Raw genomic sequence first — 14,089 nt, 5'->3', positions numbered from 1 at the left:
CTGTGAACCTGAGTTTAAAATTTGACCTTAAAACTCGTATGTCTGGTGTGTGAAAATCTATATATGCATATTTTTAGAAGACATGTGAAAGTTGTAATTTCATATACCTATAATATAAAAATATTTTAATTTATGGTGTTCTGTTTTGGGAGGTTTTGGTTGGGGTTTTTTTGAGGTTTTTTGGGTTTTGGGTTTCTTTTCTCTGAAGGATTGTGGGTTTTGTATTCCTCTGTGGAAGAAATAGATGGTTTAACATCACAGTGTATAAATGGGTCTCAGGACATTAACAGGAACCTCTAGGTCTGCTATCAGATCATAGTCAATAAAGCTGAAAGCTTTGGTCTCTAAAGTGAAGTGTCTGACAGTTAATTGCTAAATAAGAAATCTCAGGAAAATAACCAACTCTTTAATTATTTCTGAGCCAGTGAAATGTTGACAGCTGTCAAGGAAAATAAAAACAAACAAAAAAATCTGCTCTTAGGCACTACTAGAATGAAAGAGAAAAGATAAAAGTATTTATGGACTGAATTTTTTATTAAAATCTCTACAGATTTTCACAGATTTTTAGTTATTTTTTATGATTAAGCATAACATTTAATTTTTATGTTATAGGGTAGTGCATAAATCTGTTTACAATTTAACAAAGATCAATGGCAAATGCAGGAAATGGCAACATTTCATATTATCCATATAAAACGCCATATTAAGAGAAAGGCTGCACTGAGAGGCGATCAAACTATCAGGAAAGCTGGAAGTGCTTAAACAGTTATTTATGACTGTAGCTCATTTTCTTGTGTTGAATATTATAAAGCTATAGTTATAGACATTGTCACTTTTTCCTTAAGTAATACCTTTCATGTATTTAATGACATTAGTCACACGTGCTGTTACCAAGATGATGGTTAGAGTTTTATGGTTAAAACCAAGTAGAGTTTTGTTGCTGAGGCAGTATTAAATAGTTGTGCTGTGCGAAAAATAGAACAAAACCTTTCCAAAACTGTAGTACTTTTACCACAGGATATATGTATTTCTAATGCAGATGCAAATTCATTAATTAGCCTATAAGTTACAGCTCATGGAAAGGGGTCTGTTAAAATAGGCAGAAATATGTTAGCTCTTTTTTTTTTTTTTTGCTCAGTTATGCTCTCTAATTATTAAGAAATGTTACCACAGGGTAAATTTAAAAAGTAAAAAATTAGAAAATTTTAACTTTGAATTTCATTCTTGTTTAAATTACTTTAAAATTTAACCCAAATTCTTGGTGTTATAACAGTTGTTTCTGAGATGCATTGCAACAAGTAATGTATGTTGTGCATCAAATTGTAAATGTGTTAATCTCTGGTTTTGTTTTTTTTTTTTTTAATCAGAGTGGATTAGTGTTTATGCAAACTAGAAACACCTTTCTACCATTCAAAGCATTTATTTTGGGCCCAGGAATTTTTAATACCCTCCAAGCTAGAACTAATTCTTCTGCAAATTCTAGTAATATTTCACAGTGCATTTTTAAAGCAAGTGCCTACAAATATTTGACCTTTCAACCCCCAAGTGATACTAATCTTTGTTATCTATCTGTATTCCAAACCTGCAAACTATACCAAGGAGGAGTTTCTTATCTCTTTAGGCTATCACTGCAGACAGATAACGCCTAAGAGCTTGTAAAATCAGCCCTCTTGGCAGCCTTCAAAGCAATCACGTGGAGTTGGGGCATGAAGAATTCTTTCTCCTCTTGAGAGAAGAACAAAACAGAAAAATTGTGTCAAATGATGAATGTGTGCTCTTTGAAAGAAACAAAGGATAGTCTTGAGGGGAGTCCTAAAAGAAATTAAGAGACAGTCCCCAAGAACAAAAACTGAATCTTGTGTAAAACTGAACAATAATGTTTTATACAGGTTTTTGCAAGCATGGTCTCAAAATATCTAGCTGACATTTTTGAAGTTTGCTGGACAGGATGTAAATCACTTTCAGCATTACAGGGGATGATAGCCACTTGCAATATTAGCTTGAAGTTCTTCAGGCAACAGCATTTTTTAGATCCAATATATAGAGTTGTAAGTGAATCAGTCCTTGAAAAGTAAAGATAGGTTTTATGTTGCTTATCGATCAGCCCCAGATGTCCAACAGCAAACTGAACACACTCATTCATTGTTAACTAAAGAAGATAAGGCATACAAACATAAAGCCATTATCTGCCTTTAAAAATGCATCACTATCTCAGTGGTAATGCTGTATTGTCTCGCAGCATCATTCATATGGCAGTGGTTTTGTTTGGTTGCTCTATTAGTAGTGAATAAATGTTTCACATATCAGTTTCTGCCCATATGAGCTTATTGTCTTGACAATTACCTGCACAATTATTCAAATAAAAATAGATAACTTAACCACATTAGGATAGCCTATTAGTCTGTCTGAAGTAGAAGCGACCTTGAACACAAGCTGAACAGTATTACGTGCCTGCAATGTATTTTTATGCAAGGAGAGTGCATGCTGTTTGGGTTTCAACAGGGCTACACAAACAGCACAGAAAATTCAGTGTCAGGAATCTATGAAAAAAGTGTGTGAGACTTCAGTGGAAAAAATTATAAAACATTTTGTTGTAGAAAACATACAATAAAGCAGCAGTGTGACTGAGTCATGATTGAAAGAGTTTCTTTATGGCCCTTATATTCATATACAGATCTCACCATTAGTATTTGATTACTAAATATCAGATCAAGCTTTCAAGGAAGGAGGAGGGCTTTGTTCCCTGACCCTCTTTCGTCTATATTTAAATTAAATCAGAAAGCAGTGAATATATTTCTAACATATTTTACTTATATACTCATCCAAATTGTCTCCAGAATATCACACATCATCTTCATGTTGTACTTCCCACATTTAACATTCTGCCCCTCCCAGAGCGTAGGCTGGGGTGGGAAAGAAGTTGGGAAGGGAGACAGACAGGACAGATGATGTGAATTGACCAGAGAGATATTCTGTACCACACAGAGTCATGCTCAGCAATAAAAGGGGGATGAGGGGGAGTTTTTCCAAAATTGCCATTGCTCAGGAACCGGCTGGGCATTAGTCTCCTGGTGGCGAGCAACTGGTTTTGCATCACTTGATTTTTCCCCTTTATTCTATCACTTATTAAATTGTCTTTATCTCAATCCATGAGTTTTCTTGGTTTTGCCTTTCCAATACTCTCCCCCATTGCACTAGGAGACGTGGGGAGTGAGCAAGAAGCTATGTGGCGCTTTGCTACCTACTGGAATTAGCCCACCACAACTTACGCAAACCATCCACTTCTAAAATAAGTCTTTGTTAGTGTACTGTTTAGGAACTATACCAACAAAATAATTTTTTTTTTTTTTTTAACAGTGCTAGACTGTCAGCGAGTATTGAACCTCTCAAGTTTCTCATTGATCAATTCATCCAAGATTCCACCATCAGTTAAAGTCTGAGCCAATTCCCGAATCTGATTGCGATTATCTTCTGGATGTCTCATTAAGCGTTCCAAAGACTGAAAAAAGGTCAAAAAAGTAGTTTGTTTTCCTTTCTGCAGATAAGATTCTACAGAGCAATCACAATTCCCTTTAAAAATATAAGAAAATTCACATTTCATACACAATAAAAGTCGAGAGAAAAGATAAAAATATCAATGTCCTATGTCTTGACAACAAATGTTCCATACTAATTATTACTGAAAACAAGAAAGACTTTTTGCAAAGCAATAAATTGGGTGCTTGATTTTAAAAATGTGGACTACACCCAATGAGTTCAGTGAGAATATTTGTGTACTTAAAAAATTTGTTTGAGTTTCTGAATGGATGAAGTTCAACAGCAAAAATACATTATCAATTTTGATAATGTTTTATATTTTGATCCACTAGGAGTATTAACTTCTACAAATTTGAAAGGTTCCATGAATAAAAATCAAGTAATAATGGAGAATTGCAGCGCTAGGATGAAAGCTTGCTCTCTCTGAAGTCTTCAACATTTTTTGGAGTGGCTTAAGTGAGGCCATGTTTTTTAAGAACATGTATCTTACTGTCACCTAAGTGACATGTCTATGACATTAGGCATAACATTCAATTACTCTGTTTCACTCAGGTGGATTTGAATTCAAAACCTCATTTACTGGATCAAGTGAGAAAATAGGACTTTCCAAATATTCTGCATCTTGCCCATGTGTAATTTTGACTTATAGTTTGTTTTGAATGTAATGTGATTTACGATTTATCAATACATGTAATTTGATGTTGCTTAAGCCAGCACTTACATCTAGAGACTCAGAAATCTCTTCTGCACCTCCCTGGATATTTTCAGTTGCCTTGAGTTTTAGTTCAATCTCATTCAACCATTTATTTTCTGCATCCAAATATGACAATAATTCATGCCAACATGCCCATACCTCCTGATGGAGAGAAAAAAAAAAGAAGTTTCTTGAGATTAAAAATCTCACAGCTAACTTATTAAAACATTGAAAACAGTGCAGCCTTCATCCCCAAATAACATCATTGATATCTAATGGTTATGGTGCCATATAGTATTTATATGTTCCAAATAAATATAATGCACAACCAAAATATTTTGATTAAACTGAGCAAAACCACAGATAAAACATGAAAAAGTTAACACTTCTGTAAAACCCAAATTGAATCTTCTGTCTCACGAATTACCCACTTCATAGACTTTTCTGTAAAATTTTCTTGTAATAAATATTCAAATTATCAGAATTTTTAAAGACTCATGTTAGAAGTTTATGTCTTCATTACAAGATGTAGTTAGGTTGCTTATGTGTTCTGTATATTAATTACTTAAAGCACAGATTCATCAAATGTCTAAAAACATAGCCTTCAAGAATTCTGACTGAAATCTCTATGGAAATTAATTCTAAACCACATTTAGTGCAATTTATAGACCACTTAAGTGCTAGAGTACTAAACATAATGTTATAAAATGAAATTATGTTCTTATTCTCCTGGAATTAAGTTATTGTCTAATATTTTATTTTTACAGTGTCAGAAGATACTTAAATAAGCAGATAAAAATGGCACTTTGCACACAAGCAAAACAATTAAACTCTCCATAAACCATCTTTTCATTGTTCCTTCTTTGCTAGTAGAAGTTACAATAATTGAGATGCACTAGGCTGTCTGTAGATCAAGTTTCCCAGAGCGCGATTCATCTCACCTAACTTTGGTCATATCAAATATAAGTGTCTGATCTAGGAGGAGGTTATAGAGGGATATTACCACACAACAAACATCAATAATCAGGGGAAATATAGATTACCAGCTTAGACTATACACCGAATTTTCCAAAGTGAAATTTAGGGGGGATAAATTTTAACCAGGTAAATAATTGTCCTGTATGAAGTTATTGTAAATTAGTTCACAACAAAAAATCATACCTAATTCACTGTGACCACTGTGTAATATGCAAATAGTCCTATGGCAAGAATCTGTAATGAAGTTGGCCAAAATGGCAGGGTCAACTCAAAATGCATGAGACATATTTAGCTTGCCAGCAGATCAAACACTGTTCCCATGCTGAGATAACACCACCTGTTCAGCCTCAGGGCTATTTAATCAAAATCCTTAGCCATGGAAGAAAAAAACCTAGAGGAGCTGGTGAAGACAACAGCACAAGGTTGCTACAGAAGCCAGATGCTTGGTTTAATCTCAGGAGGGATAAGAATCCTAAGCAGCCATTGCTGTCTCTCACATAAGAGCCATGTCTGAGGCTTCTCTTTTAATATGACTCTCCAGCATATATGATTCTCAAGAAGTTTAGGTATATGGCTCATACCATGTGGTATTTGGTATATGGCTCATAAAGCACGAACAGTCTTGGGCTACTCATGATCCCATATGATAATACGTCTTTGCTCTCTACCTTACTTTTGCAGTTAGAAGGGCTATAAATACAATGAATGACAAGATATCCAACCTCTAAAGTTTTGCACTTTCCATTCAGTCTGCTGCAGAGTCGCTGGTAGCTGGTAATTAGAATATCAAGCTCCTTTTTCAAAGCCTCATGAGCTGCAGGTGGAGCCTTTGCTATAAAATTATTCACAGAATCAGTAATAAGTTTCACTTTCACTTCTTTCTGCATGGCTTCCTCCTTTGCTCTCTGGAAAAAAAAAAAAAAAGAAAAAAAAAAGTTGTAGTCCTGGTTTAAGAAGGAAACATTTCTAACAACTATTAGAATTCTCTCTGACAGAATTCTGTCAGAGGGGAAAAAAACCAACCCGGCAACAAAAAAAAAAACAAACCAACCAGGAGCCATTTAATTCCCAGACTTTCTAACAAAATCTTGAACGCATCCAAAAAACTTTTTTTTTTTAATTTTGTTGCCGAAACACAATACTTAATACAATTTAACATCTTCTCATGACTATTTAATTTTCTGGTGCTCTCAGAACAGTAAAACATTTCAGTATTTTACTTTTTTCCCAAGAAATGCTCTGAATACATTTATCATAATACCTTATGAACCACAAATGACACAAATTTCTGTTATGTTACAAATTCATGCACCCCGTTTTAAAGGTACAATCACAAGCAACAAGACAGAAAAAAAGGAAAATACTTCTGGCTGATTTTCCTCTCCTTGTCACTGTCATTAGCCTGCATTTAAGGAGAAATTGAGAAAATAATTTTTCTCCAGTGTATATTTCACACTGTTATCTGACCATTAATGTTGATTTCATTCTCTCACTTTACAGAGAGATAAAAATCAGTGCCATTATTCACTGCCAGTGAACATTAACCTAACATGAAGAGAGGACAAAGTGAAAAGGGAGCATCCTCCCAAACAGCACTTTCTGTGTTAGACCCTAGGCAGAGAAGTTTAACAACGGGCAGGCATAGGAAATACAAAGATCTGACGGACACAGAGAACCATAAATGGATGGTGAATTAAAATCAGTAACTAACAAATCCTATGTAGCTGATCTGGAACCATCAACCTGCCACCTTTTCCCTGTTTTAGCCTATGTAACCACAACAACGGATTAATCAAATTCCCAGCTTTCTTCAACCACCTTTTGCTACTTTCCCTTGTCATGCCATCTCATTAATAAGATACGAGAATGTCATACTCTTACATATTTGTTTCCTCTGAGCACCTATAATGGGATGGTGTCTATGACTGGAGTCATATCACTACTGGAAACAGAGTAATGGTATACATAGTGTCATCAGTGTGTACAGGAATTTAAGATGAGAACTCCCTGGCCCAAAAACACGACAACAAAACCTTGTTTCTGACAACCTTTGTTCTCTCTGGGTCTGAGGAAGTCCTTGAAACAGATAAATTGGGATCAGGCTGCCATTGCCAGAGGAAGTTTACTAGGTTCCTCATGGCTTTCTTCTTCCCTATCTGTGGGAAGAAATGGACTGCAGGATGAACAAAGAGTTCTGGTTTAGATTTTGCCTGCTGTGTGACAGGAGAGATGGCTGCAAGCCTTTGGGCAAAGGATCATCAGGGGCAGGTGAAGGGATGCATGACAAATAATCTGGTTATCTGCATAGGTCAAGGTGCCAGTTTGAACACACCTGTACTTTACCTGGAAGTAGAGAACATTCACTGGGAAATCCATAATGGAGTTGTGTCTAAAAATATACATTTTACCTATTTTATTATACAGTGCAATGTATAAATGTGACTTTTATTATTTAATTACTAAAAAAGAACTGTCTCTCTAGAGGAGACGTTTACTTTTGATACAGTTGTCTCATTTACAATGTATCAAACTTGTTCCATATATTTCCATAGATTCCATATATTCTGACTGGCATCAAGCCATTTCTGTCAGTAAATAAAGAGATCATCAGTTGCATGGTCAGATATCCTTATATGCTGGCAAAACCCTATGAACAATGAAGAGTTTGAGAACAAAGTGTTGGACAGATTGTTAAGGCCATATAATCTGACTTCCTGAATATCACAGGCCAAAGAATTCACCTATGAGATAAAAAATCAAGCCCACCTCCAGTGGCTGAGTGAGATTATATTTGAGCATGTATAACAAATTAGTGTTTTTGTCCAAAAGCCATATTCATCCAAGATAAAAGAAACATTATTTACTTGAGACCAAAATATGCTGTCCCTATATTGCTATATTAAAGCAATAATATATCATGCATGTTTAGTGCATACCAACCTGCATCCTGAAGCCCTACATCTTTTTTTTTTTTTTCTCTCTCTCTAATATAAAAAGAAGACATAAAACTGATTTCACTCTATCAGTTAACTGCTGCTGGCACCTGATTCTTAGGAATTAATCCTTAAGTAAAAGAATGTTGAAGCTGGATCAAAATCAAGTATCCAGTAAAGCAAAGAGGGAAAAAAAAAAGCAATGCAGTATTGTGAAAGATTAAATATCTTCCAATATACTCCAAATAGAAATTACTTCAAGCTGTCTACTGATTTAAATTTTAGGCTAACAAGTAGATCTCAAAAGGCACCCCTTCTAAAAGAAAGTGTAGAATTTCTTTACAACAAAAGCTTCAGAAAGAACTTTAAACACAGCTCAAGGAATTAGTTCATCTTTTACCTTCAGTTCCTCAACAGCTTTCTGTAATTCATCAGGTGTTTTATACTCAAAATCTCTTTCCAGATATTCTTCCTCAGCTTGTGTTATCCATTCATGCATCTCTGACAAATCCTTTCTGAGACTCACAGTCTTATCCAAGCCACCTTTTAATGCTGCCTTCTTAGCATAGGCCTATAAGAAAGAAAACTTCACATGATACTTGAAACAAGGCTACTGTAAGAACTTGACAATATTTTAGCCTGAAAAGAACCAAATTAAACCCCATACTAATAACATTGCTGTAATTAGGCAGATGTTAATAAGTAATTAGATAGATAATAATAGGTAATCAGGACAGTATTACACATGTGTATACATCCTTTTTTGGCAAGTTATTGCTGTGCAGAATGAGTTTTCAGTCATCCTAGAACAAGGCTCTATACCATATGCTGAGGTCATTAGAAAACAAATATGAAAAAAACATCACCCACGGACTATCTTCTGAAAGATGTAAAAAGAACAACCACAGGAGACCTTAAAAGTGCATCCAAGGATGAAACCAGAGGGTCTTGAGCTATAAAATCAGATGACGCTCTAACCAGTTTGAATGCAACTTGCTAGAAAACACAGCAATGTGCATATTTTCTTCTATTGATGAAATAATAATTGAATCTCTCAGAAGGGTGTATATCCTAAAAATAGGTAATTAAAAAATAATCCCCTACTGGAAGAAACTATTTACCTTACAGGGAAAAATACTTTTGTTAAATCCTTTGCCAATCACTACATAGGGGTCATATAACTTATGTTATACAGCTCATGTGTAGAACTAGAACTAGATGATATTTAGGGTCCTTTTGATCCCAAACCATTCTATGATTATATGAATTGTGCATCAACCTATCAAAACTGTCCATAACTGAATGAGCCATTGACTGAGCCTTCTTTCAATGGTATAAAGAAGTCTTCAACAGAAACAGTTGCATTGGTGCCATTTTGCAGAGTTGGGCTTGCAGAGCTGATCGCTCCAACATCCTGCACTGTGATGCTACTTCAGTAAATGTTATTTTCAGTAACATCAGAAGGAACTGTCTCTTAGTATTTGGTTTTAGTTTCTGACTGTTACTGGTTTTGTTACTCATCCTTGAGGACTGGCTGTTAAACTTGAATGTTGTTCTACATAAATGTTGGTTTACAGAACAAAACAGAGCAACAGTGCAAAGGTGATGTTCAACAAGTATAAAAGCAGAACCATGTGCAGCCCTGCAAAATTGCCTCTTCCCGAGTCACAGCACCAGAAGACAGGGTAATCTCCCATCACCTGGAAAGAGTATGAATGCCAAATTTTAGCACTCTCAGTCATATTAACTGCATGCATATCAACTCAAGCTGACTTTTCCAAATCCTTTCAAGAAATTGCCACAGACCAAGCTGATTTTTATATTTACTATTCATGTGTTTTAATAGCTATTACTAAAGACGTTGTGTTAGAAATGCCCACTGAGAGGCAATAATTTGTGCTGTGTATTGAATGGAACTATTACAGGCAGATTTTCAGGGTAGTCAGAAGAAAACTGTACCAGACTTCTAAACCCATAAGACACTACTTGAAATTTCTGTAAGAAGTATAAAGATATCCAAATTATTAAAAAAATCAGCAATTAAAAACTCCACTTTAGTCAAAGGGGAAAGACTACAGAACTGGATCAATAAAATGTCCTTCAGATTTCAAAGATCAACTTTTCTGATAATTATGTTTATCAAAAAAATATACATAGGCTATTTTTCACATGTAAAATGACGAATAATAACTTTTGGAAGCATTAGACCTCCTTGAAAGGTAATAGTTTTACTGTTATGCAAATAAACGTTAAAAAAGGTAGACAACAGAATGAGCAAGTAGAAAAAAAAAGGTAAAAGTAATACAACATGAAAGATATTTCCTTGGAACTGTCATAAAGAACAAGAATCCAAATTCCATCAGTGAAATAGCATTTTTTAGCTTTCTTAATCTGTAAAATTATTTATTAAGAATGTCTTTAATTAAAAAAACACCCTGTCCTTTCTTGTTATGCCCCATTCTCTCAAATTCGTGTTATCACCGGAGACTGTAATTTACACACATGCATATGTACACATACTCTTCATTCCAAGTTATTGAATCCTGAACTCTTCACTGCTTTAGCGTCTTATTTCATCTAGAGTAATGACACGAGTACAATGATGCAAAAGAAAATTTAACACTAAATACAGAACTTGATTTTTTGGCAAATGCCTATATATCACTTTCAGAATGCTAGTTTTGCAGGAGCCATAAATTACAATTGTTGTTAAGGTCTAAGATATTAGTATGTAACTTTGTTACAAAAATAATAAGATATTGTATTATAATATAAAGAAATATACTTTACATGCATTGCTACACGTGAAATAAAATTTCTAAACAGGAAGTTTAATTAATGGGAACCAAATACATCTAAATTCAGTTTCATATCTACTGGATATGCATAGAAGGATAAATTCTGCCAATGAGAAACCTGATTATTCATTTAAAATGAACCAATCACAGCAAGAGACTTGATACCTGTTGGCAAATGTGTTCCCACTGAACATTGAGATCCTTCAGTTCTGTCTCTATTCTGGAAGCAAATTCTGGCTCTGCTTCACTCTTCATTTTCTTCCCAACCTCATTAACACTGTTCAGGCTGGGCTGGATTGTCTGGATATCATTTACTAAAGCCTAAAGGAATAGCAGAAGTTAGGCAAGCAGAATTCGCACAGATTTTCAGATACGCTATCTCTATCAAAACATGTCTACATGAGATTCTGACATGTCTTTGGTCCTGATCTCCAGTCAACTGAGCATAATCAACTTAACTATGAAAGTAAATAAAAAAGGAATGAGCCGCTGTAGTGTGGTAAGCTATGCTATATCCGATGAAGTTCATTTCCAAAATATATATTATGCAAATTTTGAATGTTATGTATATACTATATATATACACACACGTGTAACATTGTATTACATATATTACATCTATTACAATGCCTAGAGCTTTTGCTCACATTTATGAAAGAGCATCCCATCATAATAGTGGAAAATTATTTCTGAAACCAACTTATTAGCTATGCCAGCATTACTCTTGGGTTGGTAATTCACCTGATAACTTCCTTAAAATAATCTGAATGGTGATATTCTCTGATTATGTCCAGTTATTAGAATTTTATCTGTGGCTGAATATTATTTAAGCCCTGAGGTAGTTCTACATTGCCACTTCCAATTTGATTTACGAGGCCTTCTTCAACACTGCAGATGTTACCTGGGCTTCCCACAAAGTGGAAAAGGTTGGAAGTGCAAACATATAAAAGATGATGAAGATTTTTGTAGCTTTATTATATATTTGACAGTAATGGCTAATATTTGTGCAAACTCTTAATAAATTCAGGTGACAGATTCTAAAGGAGTTACATGTAACTTACTACTCTGTAGAGATAAAGAGTTGTCCTACATAATTTATAATCACTTTTTACTTAAATAAGGGGTAAGAGAGAAAGTCTGAGCTCATAGTTCTGTTAAGATCAATATGTTTCATAATATTTACACATCCTGCCAGAACATTTACAGAACTTGTAAATACCACTGAAAATATAGACAGGAACTACCATGGATTACAAGATTCACTGCACTTACACACTCTGCTGGGACAGGCAGAAGAATTTGTAAACCCTGTGATGGAAGTATCAATACTTCATGATGCTTTAAAACTCAGCTGGGACAAAATCCTGGAACTTGTAAGTTTAGTGAAAAAAAAAAATGCATATAACTCACCATACCTGCAAATTCTTTCGGTACAGTCAGAAAAGCTTGTAAATCATGTGTGAATAATAGATACAAAAAAAGATCTTCTGGCACAGATTATACATCTTGTAACATGCAATGTTTGTAAACTCAAAAAAGTAAACAAACCGTTATCTTAAAAGGCTACTAACTTATTTGCTGCAAGAACCCTCTTTGATGTTTTGCTCCTGCTATAAATAGGCACTGTATGCCTCCTCTCTAATTAAAGTTTCCTGTTTTTTAACATAATTTTCCTTCAAATGCAGGAGATTCAAATACATTGCAGAAGACAAGCCCCTTATTTTAATTTATTTTTAGGAACAGTAATAATTTGTGTAACTTCTGTATAAGCTAGGCTCATAGAGAAGAACTGAATAATTGTCAAGAAGGCAGGTAATACTCACTGTACATTGCTCTAGTTGCTTTTCTAGTGCTTCTGAATCACCAAGGGCAGGCCACTCTTCCTTCAGAAAAACATCCACTTCAGCCATCCACTTCTTCAGTGTTTTAGTGTCATTCTGTTTATTAAAAAGACAATTTATTGCATTGCACAGAACCTGACTGGCAATAGTGTAATTCATCCTGGGACTATGACTAAAACTCATCACAAGGTAATTTCAAGATTATTGAATTGTCTGAAAAATACAAACACAGCAAACAAGCAAAACAAACTTTATCTAGGGCTGTCATTGACTCTTTAGCCTGCATTCTGACCATTTCTGCCCCAGTTTAACATGTCTACAAGCAGGCAACTTTCTGGCTCTCACCTTTATGCCTTCCAGATATCAGATGCTGCATGCATGTTCATTGCTTCCTTGTATGGCTTCAGACTACTCATCCTTGGCAATTAATTCAGGCTCACCTATCAAATCCTTCTGTGCTTCAATTTAAAATACAGGTTCATTTTGGAAGTTGCAAGCTCTATTGCCTATTTCTCTACCAGAACACAAAGAAAAACTCCTGCTCTTGTCCTGCTGGGGGACTTCAACCACCCCGACATCTGCTGGAAAACCAACATGGCAAGCTGTAGGCAATCCAGCAGGTTTCTCGAATGCACTGAGGACAACTTCTTAAGCCAGGTAATAGACACCCCTACCCAAGGGGATGAAATACTGGACCTGGTGGTCACCAATGCAAGCAAGCTCGTTGGAGATGTCAAGATCGGAGGCAGCCTGGGCTGCAGTGACCAGGTGCTGGTAGAACTCACGCTCCTGAGGGAAATGGGAAGAACAAAGTACGGTCAGGACCCTGAATTTCAGAAAAGCAAAATTCCAGCTCCTCAAGGAGATAGTCAGAAGGACTCCCTGGGAAATGGTCCTCAGGGACAGGGGAACAGAACAGAGCTGGCAGATCTTTAAGGATGTGATCCACAGAGCGCAAGAGCTCTTGATCCCTAGGTGTAAGAAATCGGGCAAAGAAGGGAAGAGACCAGCATGGTTGAGACGAGAGATGCTGGTCAAACTAAGGAGGAAGAGGGAACTGCACAGGCAGTGGAAGCAGGGACAGGCATCCTGGGAAGAGCATAGGGACGTGGCCCAGTTGTGTAGGAATGGGGTCAGGAAGGCCAAGGCGCAGCTGGAGCTAAACTTGGCTAGGGATGCAAAGAATAATAAGAAGGGTTTCTACAGGTATATCAGCCGGAAAAGGATGGTTAAAGAAAGCGTATCCCCGCTGATGAGTGAGACTGGCAAACTGACAACAGCAGATGAGGAGAAGGCTGAGGTACTCAA

At 35.7% G+C, this 14,089-nt stretch overlaps 1 protein-coding gene across 1 annotated transcript in view; it reads right to left on the bottom strand.

The window, feature by feature from the left end:
* DMD (dystrophin) overlaps window positions 1–14,089 on the bottom strand; it is a 1,215,125-nt gene that overhangs the window by 725,739 nt on the left and 475,297 nt on the right. The window contains 6 exon segments of the mRNA XM_035901725.1: window positions 3,356–3,499; window positions 4,259–4,393; window positions 5,932–6,114; window positions 8,543–8,713; window positions 11,106–11,261; window positions 12,764–12,877. Of these exon segments, the coding sequence (XP_035757618.1) occupies window positions 3,356–3,499; window positions 4,259–4,393; window positions 5,932–6,114; window positions 8,543–8,713; window positions 11,106–11,261; window positions 12,764–12,877 (903 nt within the window).

This window comes from Egretta garzetta, unplaced genomic scaffold (assembly GCF_000687185.1).
Source record: "Egretta garzetta isolate BGI_Z169 unplaced genomic scaffold, ASM68718v1 scaffold70, whole genome shotgun sequence".
NCBI lineage: Eukaryota > Metazoa > Chordata > Aves > Pelecaniformes > Ardeidae > Egretta > Egretta garzetta.
The sequence above is the reverse complement of the archived record's forward strand: the minus strand, read 5'-3'. Positions and strand labels throughout refer to the sequence as shown.